Source organism: Vicugna pacos, chromosome 6 (genome assembly GCF_048564905.1).
Source record: "Vicugna pacos chromosome 6, VicPac4, whole genome shotgun sequence".
In the NCBI taxonomy this organism is placed as follows: domain Eukaryota; kingdom Metazoa; phylum Chordata; class Mammalia; order Artiodactyla; family Camelidae; genus Vicugna; species Vicugna pacos.
In genome coordinates, this window is record NC_132992.1 from 3,272,451 (window position 1) to 3,292,957 (window position 20,507).

Sequence of the window (20,507 nt, forward strand, 5' to 3'; positions counted from 1 at the left end):
TTAGGATTTAGCCTTCTCTCCCCAAAGTGGAAAAAAAAATTGTCAAATCTGTATGGAATTTCATCCATTTTCCATTCAGTAATCACAAAGGGCAGAATCAAAATACATGTTTTTTTAAGTACAGCAGTAAGAGAGAGTTCTCTCAGAAATGTTACAACCTTATGTGATAGAATACAATTGATGGAGGAAATAAATGCTTGCTCCACCCCCTTTAATACCTGGAACCTTGGTGTGAAAAGTGCCGTGTTTTTCCACAATCATTTGTGTTTCAGTAGGGGCTGAATATGTTGGCCAAGCATGCTTGTGCAGACAATGTATCCAAACGTTTTTACCCAAATCTGCCATCAAGCTTTATTACCTTAGAGGTGACCTGTTCTTCCCTACTTCTGGTCTCGTGTCAGGGTCTTGTTCTTGCATCTGGTTTGTTTACCATTTGGCAGTCTCGTTAAAATCCACAGCTGGGGTGATCTATCCTCAAATTTGCAGGTCAAGAGAAAGTTCCTTAGCATAAAGCACCGTTCCCTTAATCTTCCTGCTCTAATTCGCTGCAGCCTCCTGGGAAACCCTGCCTGCATAACGGCACAGGAGGGCTCTTGGACCGCTGTACCAGACACTGATGTTAGTCTGGCCTTCAAGTGCGTCTGCAGCTTTCGTGGGGCTAAAATAGCCAAATCTGCAGCGCCACTGGAAGAAACGCGTTGAACGGCGAGCACTTGACACTTAACAGCTAGCTGGCCGTTGTTCTCTCCAGGCCTTTTACAGCCCCAACGCCCTTCGCTCTAGGAATCCTCACCGAGTTTAGCTTTTTGCTTAACACCCCGTTTGCCCGTTGCAGCGAGCAGCGACGATCACCGACGCCAGCCGGAAGCGCCCGCCCTGCTCGCTCTTCCGTTTCCGGTGGCGCGGAGGCCGTGGCGTCATCGCCGAGCGCCCGGCCGGCGGCCCGCGTGAGGAGGAGAGATGCTGAGCCGGCTTCAGGAACTGCGCAAGGAGGAGGAGACGCTGCTCCGCCTGAAGGCGGCTCTGCACGACCAGCTGAACCGGCTCAAGGTGACCCCGCGGCCCCCCGCCCCTCCATTCCGCCGTCCGCCTGCTGCCGGGTAGCCCTTCCTCACCTCGTCCTGTCGGCCCGACATGGTGGCCGACAGCACTTGGGGGGCTGGTTTTGAGATTGTGGGTCCACCCCTCAGAGAATCTTGATCCTGCAGGTCTAGGCTAAGGCCCAGCAATCTGAGTTTGGCGAGTACACCACCCCAGGCCCCGGACCCCTACAGCCCCGTAAACACAGGCGGCCCGCACCACACGCTGAGAAGGGCGACCTCCCGAAGGCTCGCCTGGACCTTTCCTGCCCGCCGTCCTCGCCTCCCGAGCCCCTGCAGCATCTCCTAGCTTCTCTTACTAGCTAGTACCGGCGCTGGAAGCGGCTCTGGTCTCGCACAGCCGGCTGACTCGCGGGTCCCCCTACTGTGCGAAGACAGACTGCGAGGCCCTGGGAGAAGAGACCTGTCACGGAGTAGTTCGCGGTAGCTTTTCTTCCCGGGTCTGTTACCAACTCCACGGCCCTGACAAGGAGTCAAGATTAAAACCCACCAGGGCCATTTCTTAGACCTGTGAGGAAGTCACCCTCTTTAGCGCCAGTGAGGTGCTCCTGAGAATCCCTGCTCTTCACCCTTCAGGATCTTTAAATTCAAGTGAGATGAGGGTTATGAAAGCCCTTCGTAAACTGAGAAGCATTGTCCAACTGCGACATGTCAAGATAGTTCACTCTCCCTCAGGACGCATGTTGCGGCTTGTGCTTCATGTTATGTCACCACAGCACGTGTACAGCTGCCTGCGTGTTGATGACAACGCCGCCAAAGCCGAGATTCCTTTATGCTCCAGGAAACTTCCATTTTCCATTCTTCCTACCTTCACTCGCTCATTACTGGGTAGACAGGCTCGGGCCTGTGGAATCAGAAGGCCCCTGGCTTTAGGGCAGGCTTCTGTCTCCCCTGAGTGGCTTGCTCTGGTGGAGTGAAAGCCTTGGCTCAGCTGAAACAGCTGTTCACCCTGGAAGAAAAGGGCTGGAGGCTTTCTGTGCTCTTTCCTTAAGAGGCAGGGGGAGTTTAAGGAGCCTCCCCACTTTCCTCTAGCGCTTTACATAGATTAGATTACACTGTTTTCAGTTCCTCTCATGCTGCCGACCTCTTACAGCGTGCTCTGTGAATTTTACCTCCATCAGTAGCCTAGTGACAGTAAGGAAGGTGTCCTCAACTCTTCTTTTCTAGGTTGAAGAACTGGCCCTCCAGTCAATGATTAGTTCTAGAAGAGGGGATGAGATGCTGACTTCTCAGGCTGCACCTGAACAGTCACATGATGTAAGCTTAATCAAGGGTGGGACCCGAGGGAGATGGCAAAGTCCGCTCTGCTTTAGACTTCTTGGAGGTCAAAAGTTGTAAATTACATTGTCAAGCCCAAAGGACTCTGGGAAGTGCTGATAAGAACTTTCTAGTTTAATAAACTGGCTGGTCTGTATGACTGTTTTAAACAGGGAACAGCCCACCTACCTACCAGTGGGCTACACTTTGGCTGATTTTCCTGTTATATTGCCAACACCTTCCTAGTCATCTATTCTCTCCAGTCACTCCAGTGAACCTGGGGAGAGTGTGGAGATCTTTGTAGGAACATGTCAGAACTCTTGCTGCTCTGAGAATAAGTAAGCTTAGGATTCGAAAATAGAGTGTAGCTTCAACTCCAAAGCCCAGTGCTAAAAAATGAGTTCTTGTCATCATCATGTCCTTGCCTCACCAGATGCCCCCAGGTCAGTCAGTAAAACCATCTCTCTAAATATACCACATTTGATTAGTTCTCTCAGATGTGTTAAGCATTTTTAACTATTTGAGAGCAGCACACCATAGCCAGCATAATTTTTATGTAAGAACCATGTTTGTAAGTCAAGTAACATTCTATCAAATCTCTGGCATTTATTCTGCTCCCATTTTGGCAGTGGGGGTCAGAGTAGAATTTGGAGAAATAGGAAGAGTGGCCACACATGCTAGTGGTAAATATTGGCAATGAATATGCAATTGAGATTTTATTTTGAAACATTAAGAACTTGTTTTGAGGCCAGTGTTCTTGCTACTAAAACATAGTGTCCTTGACCAAAGCAGATGCTGGTGCATGTAGACAACGAAGCATCCATCAACCAAACTGCACTGGAGTTGAGCACAAGGAGCCATGTGCCGCAAGAAGAAGAGGAAGAGGAGGAGGAATCAGATTCCTGAAGGGGCGAAGAGCCGGGGTTAGTCAAACAAATTAAGCTCTAAGTCTCAGGAACTTTCTCTTAGTTTTTGCCATGGGCCCTGTGGCCTGCTTTAAACGGAAGCAGGAACTTCAGTAGGATGTGGATTTGTAAGAATGGTTCCATCAGTAATTCAAGTTTCAGAAGGCTTTAACAAAACTTAGGGACATGCAGAAAAGCAGAGACGCAGTGTCTCAGTATTGAGCAGTATGTGTGCTGCTGTGTTTATGTTCTGGTCAGATTCAGTAACTGTGTTCAAAACAAAACATTTCCTCTGAAATGCTACTGAGAAAGTCTGGCATTTGCAAAAAGGGCAGAGTTTAAAGACGGCCGTCCTTTCCCATCAACAATGCCTCTTTTAAGAAAACCAATTAAAGGCTGTTTGCCTGCCATTGAACCCTTGTGAGCAGAGCAAGGCCACAGTCTGGGAGAGAAAGAGGACAAAGAGGAGGACAGAGAGCCACTTGAGAGCACAAGCTGTTGCCACCTCCCAGTGACATCGCAAAACACTGGCTGCTAACATGCTTTGTGTGGCCATCATCACAGCTAGGTTGAGACATCACTGGTAAAACGTGCTTAGAAATAAATCCTAGATAAACAGCCACCTTGCAGCTTGCTGCTTTCCAGACAGCAAGAGAGACGAGGCTTAGTTCCTCCCCTGGGTGAACAGCACAGCAGGATGCTTTAAACCCTACTGCTGGACTCAGCAAATGTGCCATTGAAGCAGGAACACTAGGCTTGGGAGACTGGGTTTTTATAATAAAGAGATGACAGTTACAGAATAAGAGTTGTTAAACATCGTATTTGAAAAAGGTTTATTTCTGCATACTGTCCCTTTCCCACTAAGTGTACAGTTAAGTAGTTGCTTGGTTTTGTAAAATATGCCCTGGCCAAGCAACAGAAAAGCCAAACAAAACACAGACAAACTCCTCAAGCAGGACTCTTTACCTAACTGCCCCAGAAGAGCGCTTGGACATACCCGTCAGTCAACATTTCATTAATGTTATTTTGAGCTACTTACAGGAAATAGCCAGAAGTTTAAATGAGCGTGTTTCTTGGAAAACACCAATGTGAACATTTATTCTGTGACAAAAAGCATCAAAGTATACAGTTTGGGGTCTAATTTAAAATACGGGCATGGGTTTTTAAGAGCTGGAAAAGTTGGGTGTGAGTTCTAGCTCGACTACTTACTGGCCACTTGCCTCTTTGCAGCTCTCACTTTCCCAGCTGTAAAATCGGAGTCTTGGTATCTGCTCTAGCAGTTTCAAAGGGTGGTGGTAGGTGCTCATGACATAGCATTTAAAAATCCAGCTATTACTGGTGTCTCAGGAAGGAAGTCTGAGGAGGGAGTTTGGCTTGGGGAACTCAAAACACAGCAGGACTGAGGCTGGGAACATCATTCTTGAGAACGAGATCATTCTTGGTGAGAATTACTAGGGAAAAATCTTTTGACTTTGTGTGTCTGTGTGTGTGATTGGAGAATTTAAAATAACCCTCAAGACAGTGAGCATGAGTGTTCAGATCCTAGTAGACACCAAGTTACACCGTTCCTTCCTCCTCAGATGCAGTTTGAGCATTTTAATGTGACATTCTCAAAGCTGGTGGCATCTTGTTAGTAAAAGACCCTGGGTGTGAGGAGGGTATGGGTCTGAAACCTCTTCTTAACATTTGCATGTTGAAAACTTACATTAGACTGTTGATACAGGACAAGTGTTCTCACCTCACAGCGAGAAAACACTGACTGGCCGAGGCAGCTGTATATATAGAACTGACTAGGTGTTAAATCCTGGCTGGATCCCAGGCTCTGCTATACAGAATGGAGCTACCTGCTCAGGAGATTTACCCAAGTTCTGGTTTTAATTTGCAAGTGAAATAGGCCTTTTATTTTAAAAATATATATTTACTTTGGCTTTCTATCACCTGGTGTCTCAAAGAAGAAAACGAGGGGAGAGGTGCTGACCAGGCAGCCTCACGTACACCTAAATCTCAGAAGTCTTTTTTAAAGAAAGAAGGGAGGCCATCTGGGACATGGCTTTGTTTTCTGTGACTTCACTCCATCCCACAAGCATGATAAAGCCGGTGCCAGGCACGTCTCTCCTCTCCAGAAAGGTGTGTCAGGTGTAACTGGTAAAGAGGGGAAGCCATTGCCCGGTGGAGCAAAGCAGCATGGGACAGTCCCCGGCGGAAGCTCGAGCGGCACTCAGGCCCTCCTGTGAGCGTGCTGGCCACCCCCCGAGCCCACCCCCAACTACCGCCGTCCCATAATGAGATGGAGGGAATTGATGAGATCTAGTCACAGGTCCACAGAAAGGGTGGTTGGAAGAGTCGCAGATAAGTGTGTTTGGTGAGAATTGGATGAAATCCAAAGATTAGAATTACAGGAAGTGCCATTAGTCCAAAGCCCTGAACTGGCCCTCGGTGTGGTATTTCCACCTTCCGGCCTCGTGCCTGTCTTTGCCTTTCCCCTCAATAATGCGTGGCTAAATCATTTGATTTCTTATGTACTAGAGACATTGAAAATCCTACCACAAAAGTAGAAATATCTTTCATCCTTGGAATTTGATAGTATATTTATTAGAATAAGAGAGTAGATTTGTTAAACATCTGGATTAAAGTGGTAAAAGGATTTTCATACAGTTTTTAGGCACTATACACACTTGTTTACAATAGCATCAGTACTTGGGTTTCGGGAAAGATAAATCTCATACATTTTAATGCCTTGATCCATTTATAATATTCAAAGTAACTCCACCATTTTAGAAACACGAATCCAAACTCAGACATATCACTAAATATCTCAACATGGTATATTTAAAAATAAATATAGAAATACAACCAGAAGTCTACAAATCACCACAGCAGACAGACTGGTGAAGCTCCAGCTATCATGGCAGTGAAGGGCCCTGGCTAGATTTTGATGGAAATTGCTGAACTCTACACCAAAAGCAAAAATATAATAAAATATCATGATACACACTTTCTGATGCTCATTTTCATAGCAGCAAAGCATGCTTCACATGCACTGCCTGTGAAGGATCTCACAAGGCCCCTTCCTACTCCGACAGAAAGAAGGTGCGCTTGGCAAGAAGGAAGTACCACCAGGTGTCAAAGGATCCTGAAAATAGGGGGCGGCTAGCCAGTCACGGTGCAGGAGAGCAGTGCAGTTTTCAGTAAGAATGACTACCCACAGCCACCAGAGTTTCACTGTAACTCCACACTGCACATGTTTTGATCATCGACATACACAAAAATAGCCCCAAGCACAAAGCCAATCCACTCAGGGGAGTAACAATCGTGATGAGAATAAAGGCAATAATATTCAAATGACACGAAGAGAATTTTGGCACATGCTGTGTTCTTCCTCATCCTTTGTCATAGGTGAAGTGCACGTCTGAACAGAGACAGGCGTGGGAAAGGGGCCCGAGCGCAACACGGCATGCCCCGCGCGGGGACTCTTCCCGGTGCTTAGACGCCAGCTGCGTGGGTGGGCGTGCTGGGCTGGTTAAGGCCGATGGTGGAGCAGAGCCAACCTGCAAAATCCACTTCCTCAGCATCAGATCTCTTGATGAAAGCGTGAACCTGTGTGCGAGGAAATGGAGACAAAGCATGTTGAAGACCCAAGAAGGAAAATTCAGGAGTCCTGGGCCTAGAGGTTGTGCTGCCTTTGGAAGGAGCTCCCAGAGTTTGGCTGGGCCAGCTGCAGGCCTGAGACAGACCCCGCCGTGCCCGGCTCTGCTGGCCTCACCCTCCCCTGAGCCCGCTCTCCCGCGCTGGGGACAGTGGCCCTTCCCGCAGTGCCTCACAGGGTTGCTGAAGGAACAAAGAAACTGATGGACTTGAACATGCATGCTCCACTGACCAGGCTACATGGCATGTGAGTTCACACAGTTACTTCCCACTCCTCCCCCTGCACCAATTAGGAGACAGGGAGTTACTGGGGGAGGGGCTGAATATAAGATAAGCCAGTCAGTGCTGGAAAAAGGCCCTTCCTTTCCCTGGACTCCCTCCCTCTGCAGGGTCATCCCAGCTTTTCCTCTGAACTGATGGGAGGACAGGAGACACACTTGGTATCCTGCGGCCCCCAGGTCAGCTGGGCCACAGTGCTGGCAGAGCAGCATGGGCTCAGGAAGGACTGGATGGGTGACTGGCAGAGATGGAGAACAGATCAATAAGCAGGTGGCAGTGTAAGAATCAGAAATAAATGTACGTACCATGAGTTGCTTCAAATCTGCTCTCTCGGCGGGGTTTTTTATTAAGCTTAAAGGAAGAAAGATAACGTGAGAGCTACTGCCTGGCGCTGGGTCTAGCTCAGATTCCTGATATGTGCCTGCCCATCCGCCCCGCGCCCCACAGGCTCCAAGGAACAGTGCCTGCACCTTTCCTTCGTGTTCTTAGCACGGAGTCACGCCCGCCTTAAGTTAATAAACGCTTGCTGAATTAAACTAAGGCCAGGAGGCGGTATGCCAGCCCCTGGCCCCTGCCCAGCAGATGTGGCGCGCAGCCGCTGTCTGCCCCCCGCTGTGCTCAGGCCGCCTGGGTCCTTGCGCTCTGGGAGGAGGGCAGCAGCTAAGGGGTCCTCGGGGGGAAGGGAAAGCTGGCATGAGGAGCCTGATAAAACCAAAGTACCCTTCCAGAGACCAAGGAGGTGACTTACCATTTATTCACAAAATCTTGAAATTCCAGACTGAATACTCCACTGGGCAGTTTTGGTGGAGGCTGCAAATACATGTGAAGACATAACTGCCTGGCTTCCTGTCCTGCCCGTCTCTCCCCTCCTTACCTGGCCCTGGGCACTGCTGCCCTCATCCAGCCAAGGAAAGGCAGGGGTGAGAGGCCAAGGGCTGCTACCAGGTCACCCCATGGAAACCATCGGTCCCACAAACCAGTGAGAACTGCGGCCAAGTCAGTGTTCTGACCGCTCCCTTGTCTAGTGACTGAATAAATCACTGTCCCTCTCTGAGCCCGTTGACCCTTGTATGAAATGAAGGAGGTTGGGCTTAACGCTCTCTGGGACCACTCGTAGCTCTGAGGCTGTCCCACTGTGAACCTAGGAGTGTGGCAGGGAAACACAGCCAGCAGTTACAGCAGCAGCAGCCAGGGGACGTGCAAACCAGACACAGTCCAGCCCGGACGACCCCTGCGGAGGTCACAGACAGCTGGCGAAGTAAGAAAATGCTTACCCCATCCTGAGCGCTGAAGGTTAATGGAACATTAACTGGCAGAGGGCGGGGTCAGGAAGAATGTTCCCTGCACGCTCACTGCAGCAGTGAGGTGGTTTGCAGGCATCGGGCGAGAACACTGGCAGTGGCTCTCGTCTTTCCAGGCTGCACGGTGGAAGTCACAGGACCAGGCCCCGGGCCACCCTGCTCATGGGCCACACAGCCCCAGGAAATGTCCCCGACCCTTCATGTGACCTCTGCTGGGGCTGTGTGCAGCTTCCTTGTGAGCTGACTCCCAGACACTGCCCAGATGTCCCTGCTCTGATGTGTTAACACAAATTAACAGGTGACTGGAGGCAAAGTTAAACACTGACAGGACCCCGAGTGCCTTATCAGAACAGCAGATAAATCAGCCTGATCTGAGGTCAGGGACTAAAACCCAGCTCTTGGGGCCCACTGTGCAGACTCTGTCCCTGCTGCTGAGGGGGATGAAGGGAACACTGGAGGGACATGCCAGCAGCAGGCCAGCCAGCTTGACCTCCAGAGGCCAGGCCAGGCCGCCTGAGCCGGAGGGGGCCGGGGACGGGAGGGCTGTGCGCCAGCAGAGTGAGGTGCAAGCACCTGTCCTGCAGCCCAGCGTCCCGGGAGGTAGGGGATGGGGGCCTGGGTGGGTAGGCACTGGGAGGAGCTGGTGGGAAGGAGGAGCACTTTGTGGGAAGGGCCTGAGCTGCTTTTCAGCTTGGAGCCTCAGTTTCCCCTCAGTTTCCTATATGAAGGGGATGATGAGGGCAGGCTGGCCCACAGGAGCAGTGCTGGATCACTCCGCAGACAGTGAACGTGGAAATAGGGAAGGGAGCAGTGCACACCAGGGGCCAGGCAGCTATCCAACCTCAGCCGTCCCTTCCCTTACTTCATGTGGCTCCCTCCCAGCACCGCCCAGCTTAGGTCCCAGCAAGAGAGGACGGCTTTCCTGACTGACACTAATGCAACACTCCGCCTGCCCGGAGTCCTGAGGCAGCCTGGATCAGACCCTGGACTTCCTTTCCGTGTCCCACGGTGCTCAGTGCAGAGCTGTGCAGACAGTAACCTGAGCTGAGTTAAGCTCCCTAGTAGACTGTCAACCAGTGACCATGGCTTTTTAATTGCTGGGGTGAACCAGGGTTTCCCCTGTTGAGTTTATAGTGGACAAGGGGACCTTTTTGAGCCTTTGGGGGTATGGTTTTAGGGAGCAATGAAGTATGAAAAGTGATTCCACTTGACTTGTCTCTAGGAAGAAGAGAACAGGGTGATGCCCCTTACGATGCATCTCAGCCAAGGAGGGGCCGCCAGCTGCCTCCCAAACAGGCCAGAGCTTGCCCCTTCTCTTCCTCCACCCATGCTGCTCCTGCTGCCAGGGGTGCCAGCCCTGCCATCTGAAATCCCTCCTGACCTCCAGCGCCTCCAGCCCTGCCCCACCCTCCTCTGAGTTCATAGCTTCCCGCTCCCCTAAACTCACACTTGATGAATACTTGTCAGTGTCTTCCCTCCCTGATTAAATCACCTGTAATCCCACCGCTTCAAGATAACCACTGTACGTATTTCTTTCCAGACTTTAGATGCATATGGCTGCATGCACAGATTTTTTTTTTTAAAGAACTGACCAGAGCATACATACTGCTTTGTAACCTACTACTTTCAGGTAACAATTTACAGTGAATACTTCCCACGTCTGTTTCTACACTGCTACTGCGTATGTTCATCGCTTTACAGGGAGAAGACCGCGCACTGCAGTTGTATATGCATTTGCTTTGTCTCCCCCACAAAATCTTAAGTCTTCAAGACTGGAGACTTTTGTTTTTCCACTTTTGGATCCCCCACCTCGTTCCTACTGCCACCGGACAGTGCTCAGCACATAGTATGTGCGCAAGAATGCTTGGTGAATGGAGGAATGAGAATGTAAATGGACGGGGGGAGGTTCCTGGATCTGAGGGGAGGAGAGAGGGACTCAGAGCAACCTAAAGATGGTCCCGGGGAAAGGACTTCTGCAGCCGCTAAACCAGCCGCTCAGTTCCCAGAGCGTGATACACGAAGCAGGACACACAGATCCTGGAGCCCAAGCTGCCCATATTGTGGGAGCAACACAGGTTTCCCAGACAAATCAACTGTGAGTTTTTCCTTCAGGGGAGCAAGTAAATTCCAAGGTCAAAGAAGCTACGCAGTACCTTACCTCATTGACTATGTAATCCAACAACTCGAAGATTGCCATAGGAGGCCGGCTGTCCATTCCATAAGCTACAAATGTTATAAGAAGAAAAAAGAAAATGCTTCTCAGAAACACACAGGAGGTTATCGGCCAATATTAGGCTGGGGGTTGGGCATGGATCCCAGGGACCTGAACAGAATCGTGGACAATAAAGAGACAGAAGAGCCACAGATCAGGCCTGAAAACGGGACCAGCGAAAGCCACAGTCAGCTGGCCTGGGTATGAGGCCGGGCTCTGCCACAGCTGAGGTTTGTGACCGTGGGCAAATGTTTTTGCCTAGTTTTGAGTTTTGTAAAATAGGGATGGGTAAAAATTATGTTCGCCCTTCCTCCCTCATTAAAAGAGGAGCAAATGAGATAATAACTAAATAACTAGCAAGGACTTAGTTTTAATTCTCCCTGAACTTGGCCTCTTCGTTTTACACCCCAGAGTCACAGGCCCGCCTGGGGCCACAGCCACCAGCCCCTCCAATGACCCGCCATCGGCTGTCCGTGCCCCTGTTTGTCCTTTCATGTTCACCCCCTCCCATGGGGGCTAACGGAGGTAAAGACCAGATCACCCTGCTCGGACACGGACGTCCTGGCAGGATAACATTACATCAGAGGATGATGGGTAGGCCAGGCTCCTCCAAGTACCATGTTTACTTTACGGTTCAGAGAGGCAGGCGGACCTGCACGCACAGTGCTCACCACCTCAGAGTCAGACGAGGCTGCTTACCAGGCTATGTGGCAAGTCTAGCACTCTGTGCCTCAGTTTCCTCATATCCAAAATGGAGATTACAATAGTGCTCACACCCGACTGCTGTTAAAATTACATAATGCGAGGCAAATCCATGGAGACAGAAAGTAGATTGTTGGTTGCCAGGGGGTTGAGGGTGGGGGGAGCTGGGAGTGACTGCTAATGGAGATGGTTTTCTTTGGGAGCGGGTGATGGAAATGTTCTTGAATTACATAGGGGTGATGGTTGCACAACATGGAGCAATATACTAAAACCCACCGAATTGTACACTTTAAAATGTGCATTTTGTGTTATGTGAATTTTATCTCAATAAAAAGTCACGACTTATAAAAATCAGATAACATATATAAAGTGCCAAGCGCAGTGCCAGGAACATAGTCAACACTCAGCAAGGGGCAGATAGTTGTTGGTTAAACAGTAATTTCCTACACGTGGAGACCCCTGCGCTGCTTCCCGCTTTGTCCAAGCCTGGCATCCAGAGACAGGGAGTCAGCCCTCCAGAGACCTCTGACAGTCGAGGACCACCCACAGTCCACGCCGGGTCACACAGGCCACTTACAGCTGAGGGGCCTCCCAGGGGTCCGTGGCCTGGGTGGGGTCTCAGCCGCATCTCCCTCCACCTGGCATCCAAACATCAGCTCCAGCTCCTTGGCATCTGGAGGAGGGATGGGATACCTCCCGACCGCCATCTCAACCAGAGAGAGCCCCATGCTCCAGATGTCCGACTGCACCGAGTAATGAGTCCCTTGGAGCCTTTCTGGCTGCAGGAGAAACAGAGAGTTACCACCTGTGAGCCGGCCTGGGCCCACACAGAAGAGGGATAGGCAAGTCCTCGTGAATGCCTGCACTTCCCGCCCCTTTGAGGCGCTGCGAGAGAGTGGGCTGTCCTGCCTGGTCCCAGCCCTGCGTCTGCTGATGCATTTTATCTTCCTCTGCCTCTTCCTCTCAGGAGCTCACATCCTGTTCCAGGACCTCCACTAACCTCTTTTTGGCTTCCCACCTGTCCCTAAATATTGTTTACCCAATCCTAGCTGGCTCCTATGGCTCTGACCCCTCCTAACTGCTGTCTTCCCTGTAACCTGCCCTGAACTAGCAACATCCAACCCAGCCAGACCCTGGCTGCCACTTCAGCTGTGGCCCAGCTTTCCCCGGCCTGGTCATCACTGTCTTGCATGTGCAGGACAGCTTGTCCAAGCCCAGCTTGAGAGGCTCATCTTGTTACCTGAGTCCAAAACATGAAGCTTCTGGAACATGGGTCGTGAATGAGGTATGCAGTGGGTAGAAAGAACACTGGCCTTGAGAATGAGGAAAGCTGAGTTCTCAGACCAAGCTCTGCCACTGACTCACTGTTCCTGAACAACATGGAATGGCAGAAAAGGCAGAGGATCTGGGGTCAGGAGACTGAGGTTCAAGTCCCAAGCCTGGGACTTAAAAGCTACGTGATCCTGAGCCTCAGTTTCCTCATCTATAAAATGGGACTAATGATAGCTCCATAACAACATAACAAAATACCTGCTCTACTGACCAGGGTACTGAGAAGATCAAATCAAATGAGAATGTGAAACAGACGTTGCAAAATGCTGTACAAATAGGAGCTGTTATTGGTGGGAAGAGTCAAAGAGAAAAAAGTATACAGTGCTATACAAAGCGTTGTTTTTACTGAGCATTAACTGAAATAGCACATGTATTTCAAGAAGCCTATAAAAAAAAACTTTATTCTGACCGTCATACATTTATTTAGACATCAAATTAACTTCTCCTATAGGAGTTTTCACTAACTCCCAACACTGGACTATTTTGGAACTGACCATGTAACCACAAAAACCAAACCCACTAAACCCTGGATCAATAAGTCCCAGGGCCTGTTAACTGATTTTGAGCGTGACGGTTGGCAGTTGAGTAGCCCAGGGTACTAGCAACTCAGTTTTCAGACACTGAGGGAAGAAGCCAATGAGCCTGTGAGTTTCAGATCTCTTAAAGACTGCAGGTCACTGGAGGGGACGGGGTGGGGATGTGGGTCAGCACCGGGTCAGTCATGGTGCCAGTGGCTGAGTCACGGTGTAGAGAGGGACAGGCAAGAAGAAATGAGGATGTGAGCATAACTTGCCACACAGGGAGGCCGGGGCAGCTGTCTTACCTAAGAGGCAAGTGACAGCATGCAAAGGGGGACTGACTGGCAGGGACGGAACATGGCTTTCAACCCCAGCTCTGCAAGGTGAAGTGGGCAGGTCACTTCACCTCCCTGAGTCTAGATTTCCTCATCTCTAAAATGGGAACATTAATCTTTACTTCATGGACAACCATACAAATCAGGATGTGGAGGTGCTTGAAAGAGTGCACATGAAAACCTACAGGCTAAGTTGCCCTGGTCCCCTGTGTGGCCCCTCCGATCCGTTCCAGCTCTTCCTTCCCCCTCCAGGAGGACGGCCCACTCACCCTAACCAGGCCCCTCTGTCTGCCCCACATCAGCACTCACCCAGAGCTACGTTTCCTCTTTGTTAGCCATTTCATTCTGTCAACCAAACATTCGCCAGCTCACCAAGCATTCCCTGAGCACCTACCATGTGCCGGGCCCCAAGCCAGACCCTGGGGACAACAGAGACACCTATGGCCCCATCTCTGCCCCTAAGGGAACTCGCTGTATGGGGGCAGCAAGAGAACATGATGATGCTGCCATGGGCGTGCGGGCAGCTGCACACAGAGCTCTGGTGGCAGTGGGAGCCGGCCGAGCTGGAAGCAGAAGGAAAGGCCCCAGTGACTGGGGGGTCAGCCGGACTAGAGCAGAGACTCCAGCCAGGGGACCAGGCAGGGGTGCTGTGGTGAGAGATGGGCAGTCCTGGGAGATGTGCAGCGAGGAGCGGGAGAGAGGCTGCACTGGAGAGACAATTCTGAATAGGCTCACGGGAGCAGGGGGCCACCAGATGCTGAAAGGATGGGGAGCCGGGAAGGGAGGTTAAAGGCTGATGCTCAGGAGTCTGCCTTGGAAACTAAGGGAGCAGTGATGTCACTTGCTGCTAATGGAAAAGAAGAGGTCGTGCAATGTGAGGTGGGGGCATGTCCGGCCTTGTCAATTTGAAGGTCAGAAGACAATCAGGCTGAGGTCCTGGGGGTAGCTGGAGCTCAGTCTCCCCAGAATGCAAGCCAAGCTCTGGGAAACAGCCAAGCGCTGGAGGTAGCTAAGGCCAGGACCCTGCTGTCTGTGCCAGTGCCCCGACTATGCTCCAAGGCCTGTGAAAGGCCAAGACATCTCCCCATTAGACTGTGATTTCCTCAGGGAGGGACCACAATACCTCACCCCTCATTTCCTTCTCCTCCACCCCCACCACCCATCACCCAGCACAAGGCTCTGGCTCCACAGAGAAGGCACCCACTTGGCTCCTATATTCCTGATCAGACAAGAAGCTGGAACACGGTGTTCATACCGACATGTAGGACCTCGTGCCCACGAAGGAGTTGGCCATGGAGTCGATGAGCTGCCCGCTGACCCCAAAGTCACAGAGCTTGATCTCCCCACGGGAGTTCACTAGGATGTTGGAAGGTTTGACATCTGCAGGGACAAGAACACAGAAAAGTAGAGAATTGACACAGGCAGGTTCCAGAGGGAGGTTCAGCGCTCCCTGGACAGACCAGCCCTGACCACGAGTCCCACGACACACTCCCACCCCCATCGCAGAGCCAGCCCCTGGCTTACAAGCCCTTGCTCCCCCTTCATTCAAGGTTTGAGGAAGGATGGTCAGCAAAGGAATGACAGGCTGCTGTAGCAGCAAGACAGAAAGCCAGTGGATTCTACTCTTTGAGAATCCAGACTTGGCCAGATGACCCACAGGAAGGACTCAGCTACCAAGAATAATCAGATTTCACTCTGTTGCTTTGACCAACCCTGTTGGCAAGACATAATATCCATCGTTGGATCATAAGGAAGAAATAATAAGACCTGTATGCTTGTTGAGGCTACAGACCAAAGACTAAAGGGGATGGGATAGAGGCGGGAACTCCTATTCTGACGTCAGCACCAAGCACAGAGCATGGGTTTCATGAGTACGTGGCAGGGGTTGGGAGCTGGCTTTTGATTTTCTGTCACTGAAGTCACCTCCGTGAGAGCCTGCAGAGCTGCACCTAGTTGTCAGTCAAGGAGAGTCTCCTGCTGCCTGGGCCGGAGAACCAGGCAGGCCTGAGAGCTGCTCCCCAAGGTCAAGGCTGCGCCCCAGCACCAGCCCCATCCCCTTACCTGCACTCGGACCATCCCCACTTCCCACCCTGGCTCCCGACACCAGTGTGAGTTCAGTGACCCTTCCCTTTGCAGAGAGGTAAATCTCCATCTCTATTTTCCTACCCTCTCCTGATTCAAACAACTTCCCTGTGAAGTGGGCAGAGCAGAGCCAAGAATTCTCTTGGTAAAGGTCCCCAGGCCAGGGCTTTGTGGACAGACATCAGCAGACAATGAGTTCCACTCAAAAGGAGGCCAAACCCAGGAGCAAAATCATAAACCCTGACAGGGAATCTCTGATGGGAATAATACAGACACTACACAGGGTATCCGGAGAATCAGAGGAAGAAAAAATGGAATCCCCATAATTCCAACCTACCAGAGCCACTATTCACATTTTATTTTTTCCCCTTCATATTCATATGAGTACATTTATTTATTCTTAAACAGATTCTAACAGGTCTATTTAAGTATCTTTCCAAGGGAAAACTGAAAATAAAACCCCACCCTCTCATATCCCAGCAAGTCCTTCCCTGCCCACCTCTGCCGAGCCCGTCAGCATCCCCAGCCTGGGCCAGGCCAGAGCCACGGGCCCCAGCCACCTCTAGCCTCTCGCCACCCACCACAGGCTCCACCAGGCAGGGACACTGGCCGTCTGCCTCAGCCCTGGAACCTCAGAGCCAGGGCAGCACCTGGCCCACAGGAATGTCTGCGAATGAATGGATCTAAACTCACCGTGTACACACGCACGTCCTCAGAGCCACGGGTGCTGCCTCTCTAAGATCCAGCCCTCAACATGTCACAGGACACGACAGGACAGGATATGAGGCCTTTCCAAGCCCTTTGGCAACCACTCGTGTCTCCCTTATAGAGACTCTCAGAACACAGGCATCAGAAGTAGCCTTAGAAGGAATCTGGCTCCTCCCCTTCATGGTGGAGATGAAAAGTCGAAGGCCCAAAGGGGTCCAGGGACTTGACTGAGGTCACACAGCAAAAACTGGGTAAAGCTGGAACCAGAACTCAGGCCTTCTGATGCCCAGACCTGTCCTCTCCCCACTCACCCTGCTGCCCTCAACTCAACTGCTTCACTCATTCCCAAGTGTCCCCGAGCACCTGCTACATGGCAGCACCATGCAGGTACCAGGGAGATGACAGCCAGCAAACTCAAGTTCCCGTTCCGCAGAGCTGACACTTCAGTGCGAGGAGACGGACAAAATAAACCGACAAACCAACGTGCAGCATCATGTGGTCTCAAGTGCATGAAGGAAATAAAAACAACAAAACCGTGTAAGAACCCAGACAGTGAGGGGTGCCAATGAGACAGGGCGATGAGCAATGACCCACATGAACTCAGGGAGAAGCCGTCTGGCCTCTTGAAGAACTATTTCAAACACATGGGAGACGACAAACCTTGGGAGCTCAGGGGCTACCTTTTGTTTTGTTTCTTCCCGAGCCTGGCACTAGGACAGGCCTTGACAAACACTTCCCCAGGGAGCCCCTGGTCCTCACCTCCACAGCTCTGTGGCGCTTCTCCACCAGACAGAGCCTGACCCCGGTGGCCGGGTTCAGTATGTGGAGAGCGAGGCTGAGTGACAGGACAGAGCGGGAAGGGCTGGGCAGCACTCTCCCCACAGGAACAGCGGGGAGCACGGAGGCGCTCAGACACGACCCCCGCCCCCGACACGCTCCAGCCGCATCACAGCCTTTCATCCCCGTGACTGCACCATGAAGCCCTGAGCTCCTTACCCTCCAAATGTTCCCAGGCCCTGCTGGGAAGTGACCTGCTAGGCCTTGCCATACAGCAGAAGAGCGGCACTGCTTACAGAGACAAGAGACCTGCCAGATCCTGGCCCTGCCGCCTGCTCCACGTGCGGCCTCGCTTCTACAGTCTGTGGTCTGCAGTCTGCAAATCAGTAAAGTGGTGATAAAAACTGCAGCTCTCACAACCTCACCAAATGGAGACCAGGATCAATCTAACGTAACAAACTGTGGGCATTTAAATAGCATGCATGCACGTTACAGGAACACAAAGAAGGATTCTTTCATGGGTAGCCCTCCCAGATTGGCAAGTTCACAGCACCAGGCATCACCCCCTCCCCGCCCCCTGTCCCCAACAGAGCAGCCCTCCCCAGGGCCCGGGGACTCTCCCTGCTGCTCAGACACATCTCTCCAGGCCACAGCTGCCACTCAGGAGTGGCTGCACTGCCTCTGTGACTGTTCTGATTTCTACTCACATGGCAAGCCAGCCTCCTTTTTTTTGCGAACTTACATAACACCGCTTTCCTCCCTTCCTGGCAGTCAGCTCCAGCTTCCTCCACCCGCTCCAGGGAACAACACTGCCCGGTAGGCTACAGAGATCCATGGGGGAGGGCAGCAGAGGGAAACCCTCAGGGGGGTTCCTTGCTTGGACCACATCCATCCTGGAAGCCAAATGCATGCACACGGCTCCTCCTGGTGACCCTGATGGCCTTACAAGAAGTTGGAGACCTGGGCATGCTAAATCCCTCCACTCCAGAGTATGTGGCTGGAGCCGCCAGGCAGGGACATGTTCGTCCCTGGCAGCCCCAGCCAAGGGGGGCTCTTCTATGGGGGCAGAAATGAGGTACATGTCAGATAAGGCCAGAGATAGTGTTTCCTCCAATTGTCAGCATTCGCACTTGCTTCCCAGAATCGCTGCCCCTCCTTCCTCTGCTCCAATCCCCAGCATCTTCCTCCTCCACGCTATCCTGCACACTGACCAGCACTCCTCCAGTGGGACAACCCCTGTACAGAGCCTGCAGTGGCTCCCGTCTGCCTCAGAGTACCGTCCAGGCCCTATGGCCTGCCTTTCCAAGCCCTCCACTGCTCTGCTTACCTTTCCAACTTCTTGCCACGACACGTCTCCATGTTTACCTCCCCCGGGCCCGGGCTCACCTACCTCTCTAAGTGCTGGTTTTGTGCTGGTCCCTGCATCTAAAACATCGCCCTTTCCCTCTCACCTCTACATCAGGTGCCTGGTTCTTCTGAGTCCCCCTTCCAACGAGGAATACTGCCCTACTCTGGAGCCCTGAGAGGTTTAATCAGGCTTTCCGCCAGCATCTTCCCTCGCAGCTACCTCAACCACTGTTCACACCGCGGGCCCAGGCTCTCTCTACTTCCTGAGGCCTCCCCAGGCCTTGGGTTCTCTTTCTGACCCTCCACCATCAGAAGGAAGAGGCTGAGAGGAGCCCCAGCACGTGGTAGGCCATGCTGCATTCCAGAGGGAGCATCCACCCCCGCCCCAGGCTCCCAGGCTGACAAGCCTCCTACAGAAACCTACAAGATGCTAAGGTTTGATACCCAGATCCTGCCCAGACTCTGCAACAATGAAGATGGGTAAACCCTTCAAAAACGAACAAGGAGGTTTTACGAAAAGATTAGGTGGCAGGGAGTATTTTGTTCTCTGATATTTTCTGCCCCAGAAATAACCACTGTTTAAAGCCTCCTGATTTTCCCCCCATGAGCACATGATTTTAACTTGACTTCTAAACATTGTCTACCCCTCTAAACAAGGGGTTTGGATTAACACATCGATCGCCACAACACCCAAATCTGGGTGATAGTTGTTTCCTCGGAGCACCCGATCCACAGTGGGCAATCAACATGTTACAGAATTCAGTGGGGTCACCTGTTTATTCTATAAACATGTAGCCTGCACGAGCTATGAGTGAAAAGGACAAGTCCTTGTCCCTGTTCAGGCTGTCACCACCAGGGGAGACAGAGTCCAACAAGTAACAAGAAGCCAGCCAACCGAGGAAGACACCACCCCTCCTCTGGTTCACTGAGCACCTGCTATGCCAGGCCTTTTAAATACACTGCCTTCTCTAATCCTTACAACAATGGTGTGAGGTGAGCGTCCTAAACCCCTGCGTACAGATCAGAAACACTGAGGACCTGAGTTTGGGAGTTACCTGTCCAGGTTACAAAGTGAGCTACTGGCAGAGGCTAGGGTAGAACTCATAGATTCTCGATTGTTTATCCAGAGCCTGGCTAATCTGGGTCTAAAGAAGACAACAAATGGCAAACCATAAAGAGTTGTCCTGCAAAGTTTCAGAAAAAGCTATGAAGTTGTAGATGAAAGCGGTCAAAGGCACAAACCTCCAGGTCTGAGAGAAGTGAGTCCTGGGGATGTAATGCACAGCAGGCCCACTACTGGGAACAGACACTGCACTGTGTGTTTGCAAGCTGCTACCATAGTAAATCCTACAAGTTCTCCTCACAGGAAAGAAAACTATGTAAGGGGATGGGGGTTAACGGGACTCACTGCGGTGATCACGTCACAATATTCACGTGTATCAAGTGTGCATACTGTGCTGTGCACCTGAAACTAATACAATGTTATATGTCAATTGTATCTCAAAGCTCCAGGATGGTGAGTGAGCACTTCCTTGTCAGCGCCAGCTCCTTACCCTCCTTGACGAGTTTAACTGCAGGAGATGTCTCGTGATGACAGCAGGAACTAGAGGCTGTTTCCCACCTCCTGATTAACAAGTGAGTTCACACAGTGAGCCTTCGGAGCACGCGGGCCAGGTCCTAACAAGCAGCTATTTTTATCTCTCCACTTGCAAGATTTCTGCAACCCAGTCCAGAAACTGCATTTTAATTTTCTTCTTCCCTTCCAAGATTCATTAGTTTTGAAATGCTTTCCTTCTCTACCTTTGTGTGCCCCTCTCTGCAAGTGCAGTGTTCAGTCCTGACCCAAAAGGCACACAAATGCTGACAATTAAACACAAGATGATGTTGCAAGAGTTCAGGATTTGCATTTTATCAGCACACATCATTCAAAGAAATGGTCAGAATGTTAAATCAGGTTGTACTGAAAGCCACAGCAAAAGGTGTGGGGTAACACTAAAGAGGTGGGGG

General features: G+C 51.2%; 2 protein-coding genes across 5 annotated transcripts in view; one reads left to right on the plus strand and one right to left on the minus strand.

Annotated features, from left to right (window-relative positions):
* The first annotated feature begins 910 nt into the window (after window positions 1-910).
* On the plus strand, window positions 911-20,076 carry SNAPC5 (small nuclear RNA activating complex polypeptide 5). Of its 4 annotated transcripts, none has more exons than XM_072962201.1 (4): window positions 911-1,050; window positions 2,268-2,357; window positions 3,147-3,280; window positions 20,007-20,076. In XM_072962201.1, exons 1-3 carry the CDS (start codon window positions 961-963, stop codon window positions 3,261-3,263), a joined length of 297 nt encoding a protein of 98 aa, XP_072818302.1. In that variant the 5' UTR covers window positions 911-960; the 3' UTR covers window positions 3,264-3,280; window positions 20,007-20,076. The 4 variants fall into 4 exon arrangements, with proteins under 4 accessions (XP_072818302.1, XP_015099361.1, XP_015099360.1 ...); XM_015243875.3 differs by lacking the exon at window positions 20,007-20,076 and adding an exon at window positions 10,189-10,447; XM_015243874.3 differs by lacking the exon at window positions 20,007-20,076 and adding an exon at window positions 6,659-6,797.
* The window catches only part of MAP2K1 (mitogen-activated protein kinase kinase 1), a 67,946-nt gene continuing 53,271 nt past the window's right edge, over window positions 5,833-20,507 (minus strand). The window contains exons 6-11 of the mRNA XM_072962200.1: window positions 14,842-14,966; window positions 11,979-12,180; window positions 10,646-10,710; window positions 7,935-7,996; window positions 7,492-7,537; window positions 5,833-6,859 (exon numbers count right to left, since the gene is read on the minus strand). Of these exons, the coding sequence (XP_072818301.1) occupies window positions 6,746-6,859; window positions 7,492-7,537; window positions 7,935-7,996; window positions 10,646-10,710; window positions 11,979-12,180; window positions 14,842-14,966 (614 nt within the window). The 3' untranslated portion in view covers window positions 5,833-6,745. The remainder of the gene's footprint in view (window positions 6,860-7,491; window positions 7,538-7,934; window positions 7,997-10,645; window positions 10,711-11,978; window positions 12,181-14,841; window positions 14,967-20,507) is intronic.

Bases quoted from the DNA above. Each gene is read 5' to 3' on its own strand.
- SNAPC5 (XM_072962201.1), top strand. From the start codon at position 961: ATGCTGAGCCGGCTTCAGGAACTGCGCAAGGAGGAGGAGACGCTGCTC. The intron at 1,051-2,267 runs GTGACCCCGCGG...CTTCTTTTCTAG, and splicing joins ACCAGCTGAACCGGCTCAAG to GTTGAAGAACTGGCCCTCCA. The intron at 2,358-3,146 runs GTAAGCTTAATC...CCTTGACCAAAG, and splicing joins CACCTGAACAGTCACATGAT to CAGATGCTGGTGCATGTAGA.